The following is a 24,246-nucleotide window of genomic DNA, read 5'->3' on the forward strand; positions in this document are numbered from 1 at the left end:
AATAGATCATCGAGGCGGGAAAAATAAATAAATAAAAATATAGATTAGAAAAGATAAAATAATGTATGACAAGACTGGAGAGAAGTTGACTACTGGTTTGTTAAGCCACCAATAGATGCCTAAAGACGACACTGCCTCAAAAGCTTCAGATTTAATTTGAAATTTCTCACCAAAAAATTATTGAAGACTTAAAGCTGCTATAATAAAACTCTTGAGCTTTTGTCTGTCGAAACAGTTGGAATTCAGAAAGAACCTCATGTTCATTTTCTACATGCTCACAATAACATGTTAATTCCGACACAGTTTTCCATCTCATTCGCAGAATTGCCACTAAAGAATTAAAAGAAAAAAGAACAAAAAAAAACCTTCAAAATTCAGTGGAACTATAGCACTTTCCTATGGAAAAAACGGGAAAAATTGCAACTATATACTGTTGAAAGAGGACCAGAAATGTATCTATATCAGTACATTATTGGCACTCCTATACCTTTCAAGGATTGAAAAGTTTTCTGAAAGGTCCATCTTTCCTGTCTTTTGCAGCTTCAGTGAGAGCCAGGAATCTTTTGAATCCTGTGGTGGCAGCTCCTCGTCCTAGTGCGGCTGCTCTGGTAAGAACATCCTCCCTGGACGCCATGACCCCGACCGAAGCAGGACTGGAAATTGTTGGAGCTGGAGGGGTGCTGGTGACGATGTGTGGAGCTGATGGTGAAACCGAAGGCTGCATGATCCCTGGCCCGTGTTTGTTGAAATCGTCGAGTATGCTTTGCTGATCAGCTTTTTTAAATCCCTGTATGAACCATTATATGATTCATGCAACACAAGCACAGTTATTTCATCAGCTTTTGTCATAATTAATTCATAAGCTGATAATTTTCGACTTAAAATGTTGCGAACACGATAAAATACATTGCACAAAGCATGGTACTAATGCATGAGCGTGCTTTTCTATTTGATGTGTAACTCTCCTAGAGAAAATCTTGAGACCTTGATCTGGAAAATAATCCAACAACAGAAGCCCTCCAGAAATTGACAGAACAATTTGAATATATTATAGCAGATAACATTTTCTTTTCTTCCAAATACAGCGAGACTGAATTTCTCATCGGACCCTTATTTTTCAATTTCCAGGAATATGATGGGCCTACGGTTGGTTCGTGCAACTTTGTTCATAAAAATCATTTCCAACTAAACTAGAAGTACAAAAATCCTGAATGATCCATTTCGTGGTCAATTTCCAGGAATATGATGGGCCTACGGTTGGTTCATGCAACTTTGTTCATAAAAATCATTTCCAACTAAACTAGTAAGTACAAAAATCCTGAATGATCCATTTCACGGTCAGATTCTTTGGGAAGAATATAAACGTGAGTGATGAAGTATTAGATATTCCAATCTCAAGAGACTAATTAAAGACTTGAATAATGGTAACTAAGGGACCGTTTGATAATATTCTTGTTTCTTGTTTTTATTTCCTTCTTTTTAATAAAGAAAAGTAGAATTGCATGGCCCCTAATACCCATGATGAAAGAATAATCAAACAAGATTTTTATTTATATTTGAACAAATTTCGTATCTTGTTAAAAAATATATATATATATATTTGAATAAATTGGAAATGGGAACCAGCCAAAGAAGCTTATTTTCGTTATTTCTAAAGTTTCTATATAGTTTTGAGAATGTTTCTAAAAATGAGAGACAAGAAACATAAATAGTTGTCAAATACTTAGATTTCTTAATAAAATTGAAAAGGAGAAACAAAAAACAGGAACGTTACTAAACGGATCCTAAGTGATCATTTTATTTTTTGGTCATGGTCAATGAGTCATGCACTAAATCAATAATCATGAACTGTTGACATTTTAGGTAAAACTTCATAAAATATGAACAAAGGGACGAAGCAATAATGTAACCTTAAGTTCCAAAATTCGCTGAAACTCCATTGGCGTTCCTTCTGGCAATAGTGCACGATATGTATCTGCCACAGAATCGATGGGAGAAAGTATAACCTGTGCAACAAAGATTGGTACCGGTCAGGATATTTAGGGGAAACTTTAGTAGACTTGAGACTTTTGGTTGATTGTCAGTTAGAGAATTATTAGTATCAACCAGCTTGCAGCCAGATTTCAGGGAAGATTACAGGATTATTATTTTAATAGCATCAATAAAAGCAGTTCTTTAAGAAATTTGGAAAGATAAAAGCAGAATCTTTAAGAAATTTGGAAAGATAAAAGTAGGAGAATTTGAAGGATAAAGGTGAAGAGTGACAGGTAAAGGAGAAGTGTGTATCTTGATGAATCCCCATAATTGCTTCCATTACCAAAGCTTCCCCCTGTTTTTATCAGTTGCTTCCAATCGGATAGCTTTTTCAAAGTTCTCTTGGCCTCTAACTTGAGATACCATTTTGAATTTAAAGGAAATGGAAAGAAATCAACAAGTACGTCGAGACATTGATTACAAACCTTCAAAAGCGCTTCAGCTTTGCTCATCTCACGACTTACAAATTTTGAATAGCTCGCAGCTCCTGAAGTCTGTGAGAAAGGAAAAAAAATGAACCAGTCAGTAAGTAAATTCATTGAACCTTTATGAGAAAGAACCCATTTTTTAGAACATATAAATTTTAATAATAAAACAAGTCGTGAAAAAGAATACTCATCAGTAACTTTTAAGTGCAGTTAACTACACTAATCATGGTAAAAAATAATTTCAATAAAATCAAAGCAATGGCATAGTATTTGCTTGTGTCAGCAAGCTAGTTATGAGCATGCCCAAGATAAGATGAAACCATGAAAACTAGAAAAGAAATCCAGAATAGGTTCGTGGTTTAAAGACAAGGCAAGAGTCTTATGGTCAAATGCCTCGAGAACTCTTATTTTGCTAAGTTGGAAGGAAAGAAACCTTAAAATTTTTTCAGATAAGTCAAATTCTTTTTATTTCTTGTGTGATCTTGGACAATCACGGTTTCAAATGGGGGTGACTTGCACAAATCTTTTTAACTTCTCTTTTTTTACCATCAACCTATGTTGGATGTCTCTTGTTTGATTCCTCCCCTTAGATGTGGGGGCATCTTTCCCCGCATCCTTTAGGCTGTTTTTTTGTTTGTTGTTCTGAATTGAAGTTTCTTTCGTTTCAGAACAAAAAAAGAATCCAATATAGGAAACGATGTAGGGAATAAAAGATAACTTGAGATTCATGCAAGATTAGTTATTATAATTCTGAACATACCTGTCGACCAAGGGATGGAATATCAAGAAGAATTGTTTTCACAGCTTGAGTGTCCAACAGCATCTGTACAAGCATTCAAATATTACTTTTGATATGTCAAAATGTTTGACTTTAGTCAAACCCATATCCTTCTTATCAGCAAACACTTGACGTATATAAATCACTAAATGATGACTTCGTGAAGAAGTGGCAAAATGGATAGTCTGTCTCAAGTCTGTCTCATCTACTTACGCATTTTATCATCCATGGTCTGTGAAAAGTTCTTCCCACTTTTCTTATGCTCCTAGTTGAGCTTGTTCTTATTTTTATTTTCCTTTCCTTTTCCATGTCACTCCCTCAGTCCCAATCATTTCTATATTTTCAATAAAAAGTTTCTTTTCCTAAAAAATAAACAAAGCAATTGCACAAGTGAAACTTCAGAAATTCCTTTTACAGGCATTGATACGAAAGTTTTAAGTTTACTAATTTAATTCATAATAATCTATGGAAAAAAAGAAAAATGTGCACGAAGATATTATTTATCAGGCGCAAGATATCTTGAATGACATAGGCATTCTAAAACTCATGGTTAACTCTAAATACTTCTTCCCAGAGGAAAAAAACAGTACAAGAAATATTAAGCTTGTAATACTTGTTGGGCTCCAGTTTCTGATATTTGCTTGCACTTGAAGATATTGGCATAGAAGCGTGGACCAAGAGATGAGGCAAGCTGAAAATAATACGAGAAGGTATTGGCATAGAAGCAATAATATAGAGAGAAGTAAAAGACCTAAAAGACTGGCATTAAATCAAATAAGCACCAAGCGAGATATAAAGGTAACTGAGCAGGATGATGCTGAAAACTAAACATTAAAGTTTGCAACAACATATGAGTGCAAAACTGAAAAATAAGAGGAACCATCCTCTCAATGATCACCTTGTCTAAGAAGAACTGGAAGTAAAGAGGTGAGAGAAGTCTACCAAGTACGGGAATGCTGCTTGTGAGAATCATATTGATGCCATTTACATACCTGAAATAGGATGGGTGCAAATAAGACTGAAAATTAAAATTAAACTACCAATAAACTTGAAAGTTAGATTTTTCTTATATGGTGACAGTTCCAGTGCCTAACTAAAGACCTTCCAAGATAACTTACTTTTTTTTGGGAAGAACAGGTGTATTTTTTCCTTTTTCCTTTTGGATAAGAACAGGTGTATTGATCACCAAAAAAATATTACAAAGGAAGGAGAGGATAAGGCATTCTTCAAAACATATGAAATCAAGAAATATGGACATGGACACAGGTACTCAAGACAAACACAAAATTACAGGGTTCATTAGAAATCACACACATAAATATCAGTAATATAAGAAAGTTTAAATACAACAATGTGGACAAGTGGACAATGGATTTCAAAAAGATGTAAGATTTGTTTATTTTACTTGTAGGAAACTTTTGTTTGCTTATTTATTTTGGGGACGGGGGGTGGATTTTGGTATCAATTCTACACAGTACACTAAAAAAAATATGGTTAAATTTCTTTTTCCAATTTGTTGTAAACTTGTAATTGAAAAGGGGGAATGTCATGAAACGAGGTAAAATACTTTCAGGTTTACGTATTGGAAATGTTTTAAAACCATTTTTAGAATTGAACTGTCAACACTATGGTTAATGAGACACATATTTCTTTTACTCTGAAAAGATACAAAGCCTCTAAGATCTTTAGTTATAAAATCCTTGCAAAAGTCCTCAATGACAGGTTGAGCAGAGTTTTTCAGGAGCTACTCTACTCTCAATGTATTCTTTATCTTCAATCGTTTCTGGGTTGGGGGGGGGGGGGGGGGGGGGGGGGGGGGGGGTACATACTCTGATTGGTCACCCACACTTTCAAGTGTACCCCATGGAACACGAGTCATTGCAGCCATTTCTGAATCAAATTTAGTTTCCAGACCATGCACCAAGGTGACTAATGCTTTCGTTATTACTGCCGAGAATTCATCCTGCAGAACAGTACATGTACAGGATTTAATTGAAAAAATGGCATTGCCCATTGCAATTAAGTAATGAATACCATACCTGCACCTCCGACATATCTATGCCATCCACTAGTTGAGAATCAATTATCTTTTGCACACTTTCAGCCAATTCACCAGACTGACATCCCCACGACAAAAAATAAATAAATAAATACTTGAGGTCACTGAAACGCATGAAATTTAGAATGAATTCTTAAACAAATATATACTTCCATTTAAATGGTTCTACTATTCAAGCAACATGTCCCTCAAGAAAATAAAAATAGAAATATATTTATTTTTCAAGCAGTAAAGCACTATAAATATATTGATTAAGATGAAAACCATGAAATATGATGATAATCATGACCGCTAGAAAAATCTATTTGGCCAGCCAGTGCAGGAAAGAATTAACTTCCATTTCCAGTAAATGCTTCTGAAGTTGGAGAAGTATAGGTTTAACATAGGACAAAAACAAGTTTTTTCTTTAATGATTTAAAGAAAAGGCATAACAAATACTAATTGCTCAAAAAATCTTAGAATTATCAAGCTAGTAAACAAACAAGTACAACTATAATTGTTCAAGATGAAACTGAGTCCTACGAATTATGTCATTTTGTGGCTGTTAGTTTTGCATACATCAGCTAGTTAGTTATGCCCGTTTTGTTGGATAATAGTTGGTTTTTAGCCATAAAGTTTCAGATATCTTTACCAAAAAGTCTTTAATTAGCAGGTGGGTTTCTTTTTATAACATTTTTTCAAGTTTGGAGGATGCAATACTATCTTCTTAACTTGTACAATACCCATGTCTTGATTATTGATAAGTTGCTTCCTATAATTTTTATTTAAAAAAAAAACACGTTACTGTTGGTGTCCACCAGTCAAATAAATACTAAAAAGATTAATCGACAACCAATAACATGGTAAAATGCAATGATCCAAAAGGCAACTTACTGTCTTGTGGCAATATTCAGCTGAATTGACTATGTAACAGATAACTTTCTCATCCTTGTCAGAAGTCTGTCCACAACTTTCAGACACATTTAGAGAATATATAAAATAAATATAATTCTCAAAAGAAGGGGAAAAACTCTATATTGCTCTTTAAGCACCTTTATCTGTCCATCCATGCCAGTGGCTGCTGCAACAAATCCTGTGCCACCCTTGGGAAGTCTTGCAAAAAGCTTATTAGCATAAGCTTTCAGGACTCTCTGGAATACCTGATGATGAGAAAAGTCCACCAGAGATTATTCTACATGAACCATTCGTGCCATCCATTGTTCATATTTTGGACCGGACTGTATATACTACTATATACAGTCCTTTAACTTAATAGTGACTAATTCATGTGTACGCAATTCTCTAAAGAGCGTCCTCCTTGTGAAAATGTGATGCTAAAAATAGATAATTGCCACACAAAGGGCAGTTTATCGAGTATTTAGACATAAACTGAAAGCTAGATACTCTATTATAATGAAAATATCAATATAAACAATACGTTGTTCCTGGGAATCCAATTTTTCATACTTTTCCAAAATATCTCCAGTAGGTCATTTTGAACTTGACATACAAATCTATGCTGCTTAATAAGCCCTCATAATGAGAGAGTAGCATTGGCCATGCAAACTGTGTATATGGTCAATACGCCGAATAGATCCAACCTGTAAGCATAATACTGAATACATAATGGCATTACAGTCGTCCCTAAAGTGAAACTAGTGTCATGCATCTATAACAACAGGTGCACAAGATGAACAAAGCAACTCAAGCATGATATATATCAAAATGAACACTGTTTTCAATAATCACTCTTCTGGTACACTTAACATCTAATATTTACTGGACACACCCGAAGCAACATCAAGTATTCCTTGTAAATGGATGCTTTTACCTTACAGTGTCTTGTTTTAGAAACCCTAGAATTCCAAAATGCAAAAACATAAGGGAACCATCAAGAAATTAACAATGTAACGTAGGACAGGACTAATGAAACTGGCTCAAACAATCAATTAGCAGTCTATAATTTACTTTCTGAGTCAGAGCTGCATAATTTTTTTAATTTTTAATTTTTTTCATCATCGTCAGAGGCTCCAAGCTGCATAAAATATAATGCTCCATAACTTTCCCCTTTACTGGCAACAACAAAGGAAACAGTTGCTGCATAAAATACAATGCTGCCACCCTTTTTCATGCACCTTTCGTTATCTAGAAATATCTCAACAAGTCTAACAATTCAACATGCAAGACTATTGTCTAAGCTTGATGTATTTGTTAGTTGGACAAATAGAAGATATATTTCATGTTGCAAATGGAAACTTTCCAACAAGGTTTTGAACCTATGAACTATATGTTAAATGAAATCTAATGTCTACTCCTACTATTTATTATTTTTTGTTTCTGAGCAGAACAACTGAATATATTTAAATTACCCTAAACAAAAGCATCAAAGCTAGAACTATAATCTTGTTCGCATGAAAATTTGAACTCCTTCAGCAGTGAACATTTATTTTTCACACATCAATATCAAGAAGATGGTGATACATGTATTTGGGAATTCACTGTAGTAGAATTTTGCCAGCCACATAGGCCCATTATTGAACTATCTTAATAAAGTATAGCATGTAGATGCAGGTTTCTGGGAAAAAAAAAAGTATAACATGTAGATGCCACCGTAGCAACAATTGCTGAGGTGGATATAGAAATTTAGAATGTACCTTGAACAAGTTGAATAATGTCTGGTTCTTAGTCAAGGCACTGCATCTCTTTAAGCTCCTTTTGATAATTAGAAACAACTACAAAAAAGAATAACCAACAATAAAGTTATAAGAATATGCAAAGAGCGAGTGCAAGGGCAAGAATTCCTAGCTGGAATTTATAGAAAGGGTTCATCTAAGGGAAATTCTTTCCCTGTTAAAGGAATATGATCCATTTAGAATTCAAAAGTAGATTCAATTAATATATCTCTTCTCTTAGCTTAACGTTTAACATTATGTATATGTGTTATTTTTTTACTGTGAAAATAACATTTAACATTCAAACCCTAGTGAGATGCATCGTGTTAAGGGAGATTTGTGTTTGCCTATGTCCATGTGAATGATCAGTTGGCTACTTTGCTCCCTGAAAATAACCTGTGCGTCGTGCCACAGCCATATAAAGAAGTGGGTTTAGGAACTTTCCAGCAAAAGAAAGAAAAAGGAGAAAGTGGGTTTAGGGGCTACATTCAAAAGACGAGGTATCGAGGTATCAATTTTAAATGTTAGGAGGTGCCCCGTTTTTGTGGACAAGGAGTGCTTTCCTGGACCCTGAATCCATCCTAAGCATCCCTCGTGTTTTAAATTTTATGATTTAATCATCAATAAATTTTAGTTTTATGTGATAGTTCATGTTTTATTCAAATAATTTTTTATAGTCTTTAAAAATAAAAAAATAGCACATATGTACATAATGTTAAAATTGATGGAACAAATGAATTTGCAGGACTCTAAGTTACAATAAGCTATGACTCTCCAAAGAACTGGAAAGATTGTCTTTGGAAGCCCGCATCATATTTCTAGAAGTGATAGGAAGCATTATAATATTTTACAAATTACCTGCATGCTACTTGATAAAACATTGTTCTGACTTCCTTCCTCAATGTCCCATGTTTCTTCCTGTCATAAAGCAATTTTGATTTGCGGAGGATCAGCATAATCACAGAACTGTTAGACATTTATAAGGGTAAGAGTTACAAAATACAGAAAGAGCAGATGATATTACCTGAACAAGTTTTTCTAGATTCTCCATTAATGTCTTCTCTTCTAGTTCTATGTACACTGTCAAGTGAGGTTCAAAGCAAGAAGAAATGATTCCACGGAAGTTGAACTGCCAACAAAAAAGTGGTAACAATTTCAAGTGTAATTTTATCCATATGTGAGAATATTTTTTTGTCTCATACACTTGTAAATACACAATGTAACAGAATGACGTTTCATTATTGAATTTCACATAAATAGGGAAGTGGTAAATTACCCCAGCTCCAGGCACTGACACATCCTTGACTCCATCTTTTTCCTGTCAATCAAAATTTAAATAACATTTAAAGTAAAGCTTTATATAAATAGAAAAGGAAGGAGAAAATCTAGTCATTGGAAGCCCCCAAGGGGCAGTCCAGTTGGCAAGGGTTTAGAGTCTCTTGGTCATACTAGCTTAGAGGTCTCAAGTTCGAATCTTCTAGTGAGCTTAATACCAAAAACTCTAATATCTCGAGGTCCGGGCCTCTGGCGAGTGCCTCTAGACACAGGAGAGCGAAGCTCCGACACCCAGTTATAAAAAAAAATAATAATAATAATAAATCTAGTCATTGAATCTGAACATATAAATATTGAATTATGTACATCATTCTCTGTTCCTTGATGGACAGCCAGCTTCTTCTCATACTTCTTTCTTATGTCCGAAACATTTTGACTATTATTATCCTCTCTACCAAATTCCTCAATTTCATTTCCATTCTCCTTCCCTCGAGCACCTCCTCCAAACTTTTCTGCCAATTCATCTTCAAATTCTAGAGTCCGTTGTAGCGCCTATACATAATTTAATGAAAATGAGTAGAAGCCAAGAGAGAAATAACATATTAAAACTGTAAGTGGTCAGAATACAGGATTTAGTATGCAAGCTTCTCAAAAAGTAAACGTGCTTGATCAACAATATACACACGATTATAAATTTCATCTAAAAATACAATTATTGCCTTCAATATACCCACGTGGAATCATTGGTACTTTTTTTTTTTTTTGATAGAGAGCGAAAGATATACCAGCAATAATGTCCCAACATCTGGCTTTTCTTTCAAATTATCCATGATGTCCTCAAGTTGTTTTCTGTAATCATAAAATACCATTCAACAAAAAGCAGCACTCGAAAATTTAAAGAAGGTCTAAAAATAAATATATGAAGAAAGAACTGAGAATATTATTTTAATCCACAGTAAATGCACAGTGCATGATTCATCTCCTGGTCCTGGTATAGTGAAAAGACAAGTTAACGGATACTTGTGTACGTTTCCTTTTTTTTTTTTTTGGAGGGAAACAGCATCTCACTTCAATAACACAATGAAATTTAGAAAAAGGCAAATGGCCTTCCAATTACCACAAATATCTCTAAGTGAGTAATTACAAAAAGATTTTTCTAACTTGCACCAAGTGGTTTCTTGACCTTGAAACTTTCTTTGAATTATAATATATTAAATATATGCTTCCCATAACAGAAAGATACATCTGTATTACAGCTCTTTCCATGGAATATTTTCATCTCTGAACAAGATTAAACTTTTTTCAAATATGTACTAAGTTCACTTCTTTCATCTGATGATTGATGATTCTGGTGCATACGGTTCAATTGGCACATTTTCCTTTATACTGGCTTCAATATTAGCTTCAATTGGGGACTTTTTCTCTCTCTAATCTATCCATTTCCAAGCTTTATGTAATCTCCTTGTCAATTTCATGGATGGATTTAAACATTTTTTAGTTCACACGATGTTTTTCTATGTAAAGTAATTGTTTGATTTAACTTTTTCCACTTAATTGTTCCCTAAATATGCTGAATTTTCCTCACCTGCGCATCCATCCAAGAACTAACTTATACGTCGCTTATCTGGCACTTAAGAAGTTTGATTGTAATTGATTTAGAAAGAGATGATGCCAAACCACCAGTTGTCTGGCGAGAGATCAATTACAAGAACAAGAGAATAATTCAAACTCAGAAACAAGTTCCATACCTTGTTTTCTTACAGAACTGGATACAAAGACGATATGGGACATGCCAGGAAGGAGGAAAGATTTTCCATATTTCTTCATTTGTTCTTATACGACGCTTTATCCATGCATATCTTCGCTCAGTTTTATCCAACTTTGCCAGTTCTAGAAATATAACAAACATACAACTTCAGGCTAAATTTAAGAGATTTTTTTTTAACAAGAAACAACTTTAGATTGATATATGAAAAGGAGAAAAAGTTTTAAGGATTTTTTATTTGATCAGAAACAGGAAGTTCATAAATTTATCCCCAACAAGAAAAGTTGCAAGAGTTAAAGAGAACAAGATCTCCTCTAAGAAAAAGAAGAATCACAAGAAAGAATGACATCTACCACAAATAATGGCAAAGAAAAACTGCAATAATGAAACTTTCCATTTTTGCTCCAACAATAAACAAAAAGTTCAAACTCTAGCATTTTTTTTAGATGTACAAACTCATAAACCTCTCTGAATCGCCCTATGGATAATCCTGTTCCTCCTCTCTACAATAAAATGATAGCTACAGACCCCTCCCCCCAATCTACCCATAGGATGGAAGAAAGATGGTAATTATAACTTGACAAGCACACCTGCTCCTTCAAATATCTGTTCATAAGACGTGAGCTCCCGGCTGCAAAAATTATTCACCAACTCTTCCCTCACAGATGGCTCCAAAGCATCAACGACAAAGCAAGCATCAGACAATTGCTGCAGTAAATTAGTTTCTTCTTTCTCTTTCCCAGTACCTAAGCTGATGTACGGGGAAAAAGTGTCAACATAGTTCTCACAATTACTTCATTATAAGAAGTAGATAAACCAATAACATTCCAACCAATCTACAACAGCCCAAAATGCAAGTTCAGCTCCTGGGTAGCAAACTTACAAAAAAAAAATGAAATCAAAATATACAACCTGACTATAGTATATCAAATACGGAAATCGAAAATATAACTATTTTCCTTCTTACTCTCCTAAGTCCTGGGATTAGGATCATTTGTAAAACAAAAGAAGGAACGTCCCTTAAAGATTTGGGAATTAATTTGACTAGCAAGAAGAAAATATGGGACTCATGAGCAGCAACTTAAAAGAAAGAAAGGAAAAGTAAATTTAGAGAGAGAAAAACGCAATCTCCAAAAAAAAAAAAACCAAGTACAACCAGAACCAGAAGATAAGGCAATCAAATAAGCTACTCTTTTCTTATCCAAAAAAAAAAGAGGGAAAAATGCAGTCAAATAAGCAATTTCCAATCTTCTTCTAAAGCCTTATCCAGTGGAGTGTTGGTACAGACTTTTCAAGGAACCTTGGTTAACGTGCTGCTTTTTCCATAAGTTCAAGGACTGCCTAGAAAATCTTCTTGGTGGTCCTTAGCTAACGAAAAAAGCTGTGTCTTATGGTTAAATGAAGCTAATGCACTTCTTTTGAAAATTTGATTGGTAACACATCATGATATTTTTTTAATTGGATATCAACTGAAATTGAAGAAGTGAAACATGGTGGATGATCCACATTCCAATTGTCCTCCCATAATCTAATTCTCTTCCCATGCCTCACCTCAAGTTTTGAACTTTGGATCAGTAATTTACTGTGTGCAGTGAGAACTAAATTACCACCACATAAATTGTATCTGATAATGTTGTAATTTGAAATACAACATACCTTGAGAAGTCAGAGAACACGTGTGATTTCAGAATTTGTTTAATATTCTTGAACTTCTCCCTAAGCTCTGTGATCTTCGGGTTATCCCTATAGGCTTCAAAATGACTACATAATTGGTTTACTGCCTGGAATGAATAAGAAATACATGCTTTTTAACCAGAATGAGCAAGAACAAAAACCCCTCTCTGTCATTTGGAAAGATTTTTGAAGTCGAGGGGAAGAGCAAAAAAAATATGAAAAAAGGAGAGACCAAATAAGTAGCACCCTAAACATGCAATCAGACATATCATGCCAAAATGGCCTCATATAACCTACAAAATTCTTTTAGTTATCAAGTTAAAGTGAAGAGAAGTATTTTTTCCCATTAAGCATACGGCAATGGTAACGACCACACAAGTATCAATTTAGATGAAATGGAAGAACTTCTATAATTTATTCACAAATAAGTACCTCCAACTGTGCAGCTGCCTCTTTGTATTGTCGTTTCGAAGCCATTAATTGTAGCTGCTCAACAGCTGAGACTGTAATCACATAGAAAGATTTTTGTAGATAGTGAGAATTAAGTAAAAGAACTTTTATAAAAAACAACGAATAAACAAGTGATCCACTAAGTGTGGGGCACTATAAGGACATAAACCCATCATTTATTCCATGTGAGCAACTGGAATAATTGTGATATCCAAGGATGAAAATCATGATACCCCAATTGAAACAAAAAACTTTGGCATCTCAAAAGCAGATATTTTAAAGTGACTTGTGTTGCACTAGACTGCTCTTAGCTAGTTATACTAAAAAATCACTCAACAGTTAAGTTCTGATGTAGGCTATAGGCGTCCACTGGCTTCTGTTATAATTATATTTTCCCTATTTTTAAGTTTGAAAGATTGTACAGTTTATAGTTAGTCCAGATGGTTGCTTGTTCTCTCACTTGCTTTACAACAACTAACTCATATCCATAAAGCTATATGTTGGGTTCTTAAAGAGTGCAAACAAAGTCTCACATTGTCTAGGGAAGAGAGTGATCCATGGTATATAAGAGAAAACAATTATCTTCATTGGTATGAAGCCTTTTGGGTGAAATCAAAAGCAAAGTCGTGAGGGTTATGCCCAAAGTAGACAATATCATACCGTTGTGGAGATACTTGGGGTACGAGGGGTATCATTGTCCTTAACAAATGGTATTAGAGTCATGGTTTAAACCTAGCTGTGTAAGTGAAATACTCAGGTGCCAAACCAAGAAGTGATTAGCCTTGGAAGTTGTAGTCATGGTGTAATTCGTGGTTGTGCTCTATCAAAGTGTGCCTAAAGCCTTGGATAAGAACAAACTTTTGTTCCTGTCCGAGAGTGTACGGATTGGTTAACTACCTGAAGGGAGGCTATCGATGGTACTTTGTTTGAAGGGAGAATTGTTGGGTTTGTAAAGAGTGCAAACAAAGTTCCACATTGGCTAGGGAAGATAATGATCCATGGTATACAAGAGAGGACAATTATCTCCATTAGTACGAGGCCTTTTGGGTAAAACCAAAAGCAAAGTCGTGAAGGCTACGCCTAAAGCGAAAAATATTATACCATTGTGGAGATACTTCATGTAAAAGGGGTAGCGTTATCCTTAACACTATAAAAGGTAATAGCTTTTAATTAACGAATCAAATTTTAGAAATGAAGAAATCTTACTTCAGTAAGCTCTATGTCTCCTAGCTAGCTTTTCACTTGATTTTTTAGGCCATCCATACAAAATTCATTTTCACGCTGAACCTTCACACAACTCTTATTTCAAAAGCAAAATTACATAATCCAGTGTAGCCACATAGATGATTTTGTCATAAAGAAAGAATGTTCTCTTGCTTGGCATTCCTTTTTATAATTAATTTCTTTTGCGTCAGGTTTCCTCAAAACCCCCGTCCCTTTGTAATTTCTTTCTATGAACGAAATCGTGTCTTATCCCAAAAAATGAAAGAAAGAAATGTAGTACAAAATTGGAAGTCATCTAACCCCAAAGATAAGGAAACCAATTAGTACGACCCTGTCAAGCTTGGAAATATTAAACGAGGGAAAGGAAGTATGAGGAGGCAAATATAAAACAGATGCAACTTTACCCAACATGGTCAGACGATGAAGAGCGGTTATTGTTGTTGTGATATGTTTCTTTGCAAAGTCCAACTTCTTAATATCACGACAAATCTCTTGAACCATTGTCTCGCTCTGTTCAGCTTTAGTCTTTATTTCTCGTATTTTAGACATAAGTTCCTGCTTCAGAAAAAAGCAGAGAGAATTCATTTATACATAATTTAACAAAATAACCCAGATCCTCTAAACCCAACATGCAGTCAAATTTACAAGCAGAGCACTGGCTAAATCATACAATCTCCAGGTAGTAATACGTTCTTGGCCAGTTTATAGATCCCAAACAGTAATAATACCAAATTGACTTTGATTCCCCATTCTTAGAACAAACCAGTACTTCAATGAATACAAAACTCCTAAACCTTGCTACAATGCTAAAATAGAAAAAATGGAAACTTTCCAAGCAAATAGACAAACCTCTACAGCTGATGTAGCAGCAGCAAGATCCTCTTTCGCTTTGGTCCCCGAGCTACTCTGAATGTCATAATGGCATTAAAGATAATACTTCAAAATGGTGAAAGAGACACCACTATTCTCAAGCACATTAAAATATGATACATATATTATATGCTTCACTTCTACTCCCTTAAGAAGCAAATTATAGAAGCAAAGTTAGAGTCAACACCCTCAAGCACGCAAATTCAAATAAGATTAAAAATAAGGGAAGTTGTAAATCATGTTTCTGAGAACACTGTTCATCAAAAACTCACATCCAAAAGTAAGATCATAATAAAAATAAAAGGAAGAATAAAACTGATTATTCCTACCAATCTAAGGGCCATTTAGTTAGATATCTATGGTAGCATTCTTGTGCAAGCTTGACATTTATCTTGGAATAATTGATGTCTATGTTCGGTTGACAACCGATATTTCTATAATTAGAGTTTATTGATTTTCAAAATTTATTTTTACTCGCTATCAAAATTTATTTTAATTATCAAATTAATATCAATACAGAGATATCGATAAATATTACAATGACAATAGATATCGAGGTCTAAGGCTTGTTGTAATTATCAGTTAGGTGTCATTCTTTTGGATTGGGGTCTATTCTTATAGGTGGATCCATTTTTGTCAGGCTTGTTGTTTAATGTCCATTGTATATTCTTTCATTTTCTCTCATGAAAGCTTGGTTTCTCATAAGATATGTATGTATGTATATACACCCACATCTATACATATTGATACAAAAAACTCTTTTGATTGATTTAGTGAAAAGAGTTACAACGCAACACCCTTTGATTGATTTATAACGACCGTTAGGAAATATGTATGTACAAATATACCCCCTCCCGGAGTATCTATGCCTCTAAGTTTGGGAGGTTTGGGATTGGCACTTTCCGTCAGAAAAACATGGCTTTGCTTATGAAATGGTTGTGGTGTTTCACCCAAGAAAATGAAGTTCTATGGAGAAAGGCCATTGCTAGTATTTATGGGATTGATCATTGATCTCATGGTTGGCTGCCTAGAGATCCTAAAGGAAAAGCGAGAGGTAGATCTTGGTTCAACATTGCCAACACTTCCTACCTTCTTCACAAACAATTGGCTTTCAAAGTAGGTCAAGGAAGTAGAATAAAGTTTTGGCTCGATAAATGGAACGGGGATGCAAACTTAGTGGAGGATTTTCCGGATTTGTATGCCATATTCCTTAAACAAGAGGCTTCGATTGCAGATTGTTGGTGTTTTGATCAGAAGGTGTGGAACTTGGGTTTTCATAGAACTCACTTTGATAAGGAATTAGATAGCTGGATGAGGTTGGTTCAATGTCTCGAGGCCTGTGCTTTAGGGGAAGAGGCAAAGGCAGATTTGGCAGTTTGGCATTCAGACCCTGTGGTCCTTTTCCTACTAAATCTGCTTTCATGAAATTGAAAGAAACTTCTACTAAACTAAAGACTTCTACGATAACCTTTACTTGGATCCTCTTCCAAAAAAGTGTTTCGGTGTTTTGATATTTATACGTGTGTGCCCAAAGACGTGGGATAGTTGGATTTTTGGATAGTTGGATTTTAGAATGCTTTCACGGGTGCCATTTCAAAGGAGAGGCTAAAGCTTTGTGGAGATGTCAATTTAGAGCTTTAATATGGAATGTTTGGTTGGAAAGGAACTCCCGTCCTTTTGAAGACAAAGCTAAGTCTTGGGATTCTTTTTATAACAGTGTTCATGTTTTAGCTTCATGGTGGTATCTTAGAAATACGAAATTCTTTTGTAATTACAACCTCTCTTTGATTTTGCAAGATTGGAGGGTGTTTCTGTGATAATTTTTTGAAGGAGTCATCTTGGCCCTGTCCGTAGGCTGTTCTTATGTTCTTTATTAATAAATCGTTACAGCTTGAGCATCATTTCCTAAAATTGTCGGCTTCAATCATGGATCTAAATCTCCTGTTAATATATGCATTTTTTGTTCAAATTTCAACCAAAATATCTAACTTTTTCAATCAAATATGTGCCTGTAGATTCTACATTGCTATCATCTCATGTACATATAAAACGGAAAACTCATCAAGCTAAATGTGAATCCAATTGCTGAATGGACATAACATAGTGTACCCAAGATCAAAAAAATGGAAAATTAGAACAAACAAGCAAAATAATAAATGAAAGCTTTTGTTTTCTACCAGGGAAAAACGAAACAAAAATCACCTGCTGGCGAACAGCTGCTAAAATTCCAGCATCTACCCGCCGTATCTCATTATGTATCTTTTGCATAAGTGGCTCCACACCAGATAAAGATGCCTCTAAATATCATCAAAGATTCACCAAGTCAATATATCACCAAGAATTTAGGGAATAAAGAATAACTAATGAACTGCTAGACCTAGAAGAAAACATACTTCAAACATGCCAAACAAGTTAGAAGGGTTGTTTGGAAAACTTTTTTGAACTTATTTTTATTTTCAAAACTATTCTTTTAGAATTATGATTGAATGACTTGTAAGAGATATTGTTACAGTTGGTTTCACAATTTGATCCCATCACTCAACTTTCCTTTACCATACAAAAAGCACACCCCACACCGCCATAGTGCATTACAAGAAACTTTTTTTTTTAAACAGGAAACGAACTTTTCATTGATAAATGAAAAGGAACATAAAATGTTCAAGGATACAAACTCCAAAGGAGTGAGAAAGATAAAACATAAAGTTGAAAGAAAATAAATAAAATTACAAAGGAGAGCTAAAAGCATCCCAATTAGAATCAATCATGCTAGGTGAGTAATTGACAAAAAGATTGGAAAGAGCACACCATTGAGAAGCTTTGAATTTGGCAATGTGAAAACATTCCAACGGATGCCTTTTTAACCCTTCGAAGGTCCTTTGATTGCGCTCGAACCATAATTCATAAATAAGGGCTTTAAGACCGTTGACCCAAAGTAATGTAGCTTTAGGATTCATGTGTAGACCAAACAGCAACTGAAAAACCAAGTTCGAGACTGACTTGTCCATAACCCAAGGTAGATTGAAGATACCAAAAAAGGCAGACCAACAGGTTGCTGCAAATGGGCAGAAAAAGAAAGTGTGCAGCTGATTTTCGCTTGAGTTTACACAAAAAACACAAGCAGATGGCTGGAGAAACATATATGGTATCTTTTTCTGCATAATTTCAGCTGTATTGACCTTGCCAAACGTAAGAATCCATGTAAGGACATTAACCTTCTTGGGGCTACCAGAATTCCAAAGCTTTGAGCAAAAATCTCGTGGTAATGCAGCAAAGGGAGCCTTAGAGTTACATAAGGAGCTGACAGAAAAAGTCCCATTTTTATTCAGATTCCAAGAAAGTTTGTCTTTATCATCATTTAACAAAACCAAATTCAGATTGTCCAATAATTCAATATATTCAGCAAATTCTCCATCTTTTAGCGACCTTCTAACTTCAATCCTCCAAGAGGAGGTGGTTGAATCCCAAGCTTCATGAACCGAAAGGTAGGGGTTCGAGGAAACCCGAAACATAAGTGGAAACTTGTCCTTTAAAAAAGACTCGCCCAACCACAAGTGATGCCAAAACAAAGTACGTTTGCCATTTTTTACTGATAATGAAGAGAATTTCTGTACTTTTTTCCACTGTTTTTGAATGTTGTTCCAAGGGCTACGACACCCCAAATTCTTCTTTTCCAGAGTGTTCCAATCAAAACAATCTGTTTCATAAATGCTGGCCACAACCCGGCGCCATAGCGCAGAAGTTTCCAAACTAAACCTCCAACCCCATTTCGCAAGAAGAGCATGGTTCTTATTCAATAACATACCAATGCCCAAGCCACCATTTGCACTAGGGCGAGAAGCTAAATCCCATCGAGCCAAATGCTTTAAAGACCCATTTGAACCATCTCCCCAAAAAAATTTTCTGATATACTTTTCAAATTGCTTGCTGATATGTCCAAGCATTTGAAAAAGCGATAAGTAATACAAAGGGATGCTACCCAACACCGCTTGGCACAAAGTCAGTCTACCTCCTCTAGATAATTGATATCGCTTCCATCTATCGAGTTTCTTTAGGATCTTGTCCTTAATCCAACTATCCGTATATGGCCTTTGGGATAGCTTATTAAATCTTGATGTAGCCGTATATGGCCTTTGGGATAGCTTATTAAATCTTAAAAGTTTAGCTTTATAGTTGTATTTCTTTTAAAACATCTTTTACTGTGTAGTAACTACAAGTTACTATTAGTTGCTAGTTTGTTAGTTAGGATCTCTCTATAAATAGAGAGACTTTTCCCATAATAATGAGATTTTTGAGATATTCTTTCTTTCATTGAGATTACTCTCCACCAAAACTTCATAAGACAAGATATCATAAACCCAAAGCGATTACAAGCTTTCCAACAAAATATTAGGATGAATAATTCCTAAATTCTTTAGAAAAAAAATAGAACGCTCCAAGAAGCCTCATATTGTTTCATCATCTTAAATCTTTCTTCCCACGATGATTGATTTATATTAAAAAGTTCTAATTTCTTTCTGTCTAAAGATCCATAAAGTAACTTCAACTGTGTTGATCCAAAGAACTTTAGCTTTCTCTTTCAGTTCACCGCAGCAAAGCACCATAAATGTTGTTTCTTGCTATTAATGAATACCCAAAGCCTTGAAACTATGACTCCCACATTTCCTACTTTAAGAACAATGAAAATAGGAAGTCAACATGAGCCTAGCTAATTGGCATATGTCTCTTGAGTTCGAATCTCCCACCCCTACTTGTTGTATCAAAAAAGAACAATGAAAATAGTAAGAGGTTAATGTTTTCTTCCGCTTAAAAACAAAGATTACACCAACTTGGGCTAATAGTCATGTACCGACACTGTTTTTGAAGCCTTCCAGCTGAATTTAGTCCTTCCATAAAGCCTAATCGTACCAATATATTGACTTTTCTAGGACATTTTACTTTCCACGAGGTAGATGTTCGCCATGAGAGCCTCTAGCTACTTCCTTGAACATAGAATTAACTGAAACTCTATCCCTATCCAAAATCCGTCCTCTTGTATCGTCTTTCAGAAATTGAAACTCGTTCAATCAACTAAAATAATTTTACCTAATAGTAAAGGGCCAAGTTTCCTTAAAACAACAAATCGCTTCCAATTAAGTTTCACTTCCACAAATCATGGCTATCCAATTTATGTTTTACAAACTATTGCAAATCATGGTTATCCAATTTTACTCAAAAATTATAATGGTAGATAGATGTTTTGGAACACATACAATCAACTCAATGTATGAGAAGATGTGAAAGATAATGCCTTTTTTTTTATAAGAAACCTGGGAAATGTAATACTCACAAAAAACAACAACCTAATGGCATGGAGATGAGAGGACCCTCTCCCAAAGAGCTAACACAAGAAGTCCTTCCAAATGTGAAGGATCACAGTGAGAGAGTAATTACAGAGGAATTTGTTTCTAGGTGTAGCAACCACCTAGAAGCTGTGAGCTGTATAATGCTCCAAAAGGAAGTCAAAGTAGAAGTAGAGTTCTCAAAGCATTTACGATTTCTTTATAGCCATAAGTTCCATAGTAGAGCTATCGAAGCGAGTTTCTAGAAAATTAAAAGATGACACCTTTTATTCAAAATGAAAGCTGAAAATTAAATTATTTCATAATTAGAGGTAAGAAAATATAGAATGTGTGCTTAAATTCTTGTTTTTTTATTTTTGGTAAGAAACGTGTATTTCATTAATGATAAATATACAAAAGAGCCCCAAAGGCTGGGTTACAAAAAAAGCCTTCCCCCAATAGATGTGATCATTGAGAATGTAGCTATTAAAAGGGGAATAAAAGCATTTACACATCTAAGGGCTTCTGTTGTTTCTTTGCCCCAAAGGAAAGCTTCCACCAGATTAACCCACAGGATTCCAGCCTCATTCTTGAAGGGATGCCAGCCAGCAGGGTGTTCAGGAAAAAAAGGGGGTGGTATGAAGGGGGACTTGCCATCCGAAAGCCGTGAGAACCCTATCCCAAAAGCCAGCAGTGAAGTCACGGGAAATAAAGAGGTGGTCTTGTGTTTCTGTCTCCTTAATGCAAAGGTGGCAGCAGCTAGGAAATAGGGCCATATGGGGAAGTCTCTTTTGCACCTTGTCTTGAATGTTCGTGGCATTGTAACTAAGTTCCCAGCAGAAGAATTTAATTTTTTTTGGGTAGTTTATCCTTCCAAATTCTGCTGTAGAGGTTCTGTTGTCGGGTTTCATTCATAGACAGCTTGTTGAAAACAGATTTGGTGCTGAAAACGTTTGTTGGGTCTAGTGACCAAACCCATCTATCTGCTGTTGGAAGGGGCATCACATTTGAGGTTCTGTGAGACAAATGCATCCAATCCTCAATTTCATTATCTTTTAGCGGCCTTCTGAAGCTGTAATCCCAATATTTGGTGGATTTTTACCACAAGTCAGCTAATTTTGTGCCCTATTAGTAGCTATGGCGTTGAGATTTGGGTAGAGATCTGCCAATGTGTTGGATTACATCCATCTGTCATTCCAGAAATTGACATCGCCTCAGATTTGTGTGCTTAAATTCTTGTTCTAGTGCTTTCTGGCAAATTTTAAGTTCGAGATGCTTACTTTCAGTGTTGGGTAGCTTTGTTCATATGTTATTTTATAGAAAGTTTTAACTTACAACTTTTCAACTATCAATAAAAAAAATTCTTATTTCTTCTACAAAAATAAATAAATAAATAAGAAAGTTTCAGTGGCAGAATTCCAAAGTCGTAGTTCGAGTCTAAAAATGAAGTCCAGAGGCAGCAATGCGGACCTCTTGACCGTCCTTTGTTAATTACCCCACCCCACATACAAAATTCCGATTCCTACAACAAAGCAGCTAGAGAGATGAAATAACAGAGGAAGTAACCTGTGGGAAACATCTGATTTATGTATTCCAGAGCGCTTGACTTGTCCATCGTTTGGCAATGATTTGAATGCTTCACCCTAAACACGCAAGTTCCAGAGAGAGTCAACTTCACAGCCAATGGTGATCTATCTGTTCTTCTTGCAAAAATGAAAACTATGAGAAATGAGAACGGCAGTATGGTAAACTTCCATTGTAGTTAATTCAAATATATTACACCAGTTATGGAGCTTAATTGATCAAAACTACCTCAGATCACATTTATCTCTGCAACATGCCCCGTAGAACCTTAGCAGCAGGTGCAACAGTCGTTCGCCGCAGCTGAATTCTCCGTAGCTGATAGTAATGGAAGTAGAGAGGTGAAGAGATAGATTGATGTGAGAGGAAGCAGGAGTATGGGATGGAGATCAGCGGGATCTGGGAGTTGGAATTGGAACTGTGGAGGAAGACGATTGTCGACGTTCGCCAAAGAGAAGATGATAATCGACAATCGTATGGGTTGATTTTAAAGTTTTAGTGTGCAACTGCCCTTACCGAATCAAAATTGTGGGTTTTTTGTTTTTTTTTTTTTCTTATAACAATATTATTCTTCTGTTTTTTCTTTAATATACTTTTTATGTTTTTTACTATATGGGAACCTAAAAATGTGACTTCTTTGTTCGAGACTTCAAATTCGTTAATATATGCCAATTCAATTTAATTCAGTTACGATTCTCATCTATCCCTTATCGGAAAGTCATAAATTCAAATTTTCCTACCTCATTTATTGTACTAAAAAAAATGTTCGCTGATATTATGATTCTTCATTGTAATTAATAGAACTCTTCGATACTTTATATGTTGGTGCGGTAAGGATTAAAATTGGAGGAGATGGCACAATACGGTTTTACATCGTTGAATTTATGAGAGGTAACCTTGTGTTACATATACATTTTGTATAACAATGTGCTTTTATCACTTAATTGTGCCTGTGTTTGCTCTCGAATATATATTTAAGTGGTTATTGCGAATTTAAGGGGCATACAAATTTTCGAAACTTAATCAAATGATTACTAGGAACAACCATATTATGGTGGTCTCGTTCAATAATTTGTGGTTAACTTACATAAAATTATAGTTGATTCGTATGATATGTTTCACTGATACTTATAGATTTTCAAATTTTCATTTTACCTTTAGACTTCAAGACTATTTCATAATCATCTTTTGTCAACTTTTATAGTAAAATGAAGATGAAAATACGGCGTAGCAATTTTTTGTAAAATAGTGGTATACGACTCATAGATGCCAAGTTTCAATTATGTCCATAAAGTTGAATGAAACATTTAAGTTGTGATATCGTCACTTCAAAAGGTTCATATATTAACCTCTGACATTTTAAATGGTCTAAAATCACCTTACTAGTCTTCTAGTTCCCGAAAATATAATGTGACAATTAGTTGAAAAATAATGGATATGTGGCGGGTGTACTTTGACGGTGAGCTGTAAGATAGTTGAAAGGTTTTAACCACACTTTAATTGTATCGATTAGGTGAGAAAACACGTTTAGGAAATAGACGGCAAATTCTTTGACTCGAACACCGACAAAATTGAAGGATAAAATAGTAAAGGAAAGTTTCACGTCTTGTGAAATAAATACGTTTATGAGGACAAAAATATAAAACAATAGTGTCACAATTTTTACCCGCATGAAAATAAATATATAAAGAAACAATGGTATTTCCTAAACGTGTTTTCTCACCTAATCGAGAATAAGTATGATCTCCTATAAGTATGATCTAACATTAATTTTCGTCAATTGATCGCGTGATAGATGTCCAAAATCTGTGTTATCGTTCGTAGCCCACTTACCCCCACAAACTTTGAGTTTCCCTATCTATTGATATGAGGACGAAACAACATTTCGAAACCATCTTCAAATTCATATTCTCATCTCCCAAATAATTTAAAATGTGACCAAACTTTTTGTCTTTTATTTTTATTTTCCCAACTCACCTTGATATCATATTTACAATTTCATTTAAATGGAATAAATTAGTAAAAATTAACATAATTATGATAAAAGTACCGTATATATGATCATAAAAATCTCCTTCCTCAAGATTCAAGAGGGAGCTCATCCCAAATTTATGCATAGTCCAATAACACATAGACAAA

The 24,246-nt window shown here is 34.8% G+C and overlaps 1 protein-coding gene across 6 annotated transcripts; it reads right to left on the minus strand.

The window, feature by feature from the left end:
• Positions 1–177: 177 nt before the first annotated feature.
• HIT1 (Membrane trafficking VPS53 family protein) lies at positions 178–22,594 on the minus strand. Of its 6 annotated transcripts, none has more exons than XM_022303928.2 (25): positions 22,339–22,594; positions 22,093–22,169; positions 17,411–17,505; positions 15,188–15,244; positions 14,743–14,893; positions 13,097–13,167; positions 12,647–12,771; positions 11,581–11,741; positions 10,974–11,115; positions 10,011–10,074; positions 9,592–9,777; positions 9,227–9,268; positions 8,975–9,079; positions 8,809–8,868; positions 7,933–8,010; positions 6,331–6,438; positions 6,173–6,238; positions 5,280–5,357; positions 5,070–5,203; positions 4,139–4,232; positions 3,854–3,931; positions 3,223–3,285; positions 2,460–2,528; positions 1,911–2,006; positions 178–787 (listed from the first exon to the last, which is right to left on the minus strand). In XM_022303928.2, the coding sequence occupies exons 2-25, from the start codon at positions 22,139–22,141 to the stop codon at positions 491–493; spliced, it is 2,469 nt and encodes an 822-aa protein (XP_022159620.1). In that variant the 5' UTR covers positions 22,142–22,169; positions 22,339–22,594; the 3' UTR covers positions 178–490. The 6 variants fall into 6 exon arrangements, with proteins under 6 accessions (XP_022159620.1, XP_022159075.1, XP_022159541.1 ...); XM_022303383.2 differs by having other exon boundaries at positions 22,093–22,221; positions 22,339–22,593; XM_022303849.2 differs by having other exon boundaries at positions 22,093–22,226; positions 22,339–22,593.
• Between the last annotated feature and the right edge of the window lie 1,652 nt (positions 22,595–24,246).

This window comes from Momordica charantia, assembly GCF_013281855.1.
Source record: "Momordica charantia cultivar OHB3-1 chromosome 11 unlocalized genomic scaffold, Mcharantia_2.0 BLBB01000011.1, whole genome shotgun sequence".
NCBI classification, from domain to species: domain Eukaryota; kingdom Viridiplantae; phylum Streptophyta; class Magnoliopsida; order Cucurbitales; family Cucurbitaceae; genus Momordica; species Momordica charantia.

Coding starts and splice junctions, on each gene's coding strand:
- HIT1 (XM_022303928.2), bottom strand. CDS start 22,141: ATGGACAAGTCAAGCGCTCTGGAATACATAAATCAGATGTTTCCCACA. Junction 9,269..9,591: donor ATCAAGGAACAGAGAATGAT/GTACATAATTCA, acceptor TTTGATTGACAG/GAAAAAGATGGAGTCAAGGA. Junction 2,007..2,459: donor AAGCTGAAGCGCTTTTGAAG/GTTTGTAATCAA, acceptor TTTGTTGCACAG/GTTATACTTTCTCCCATCGA.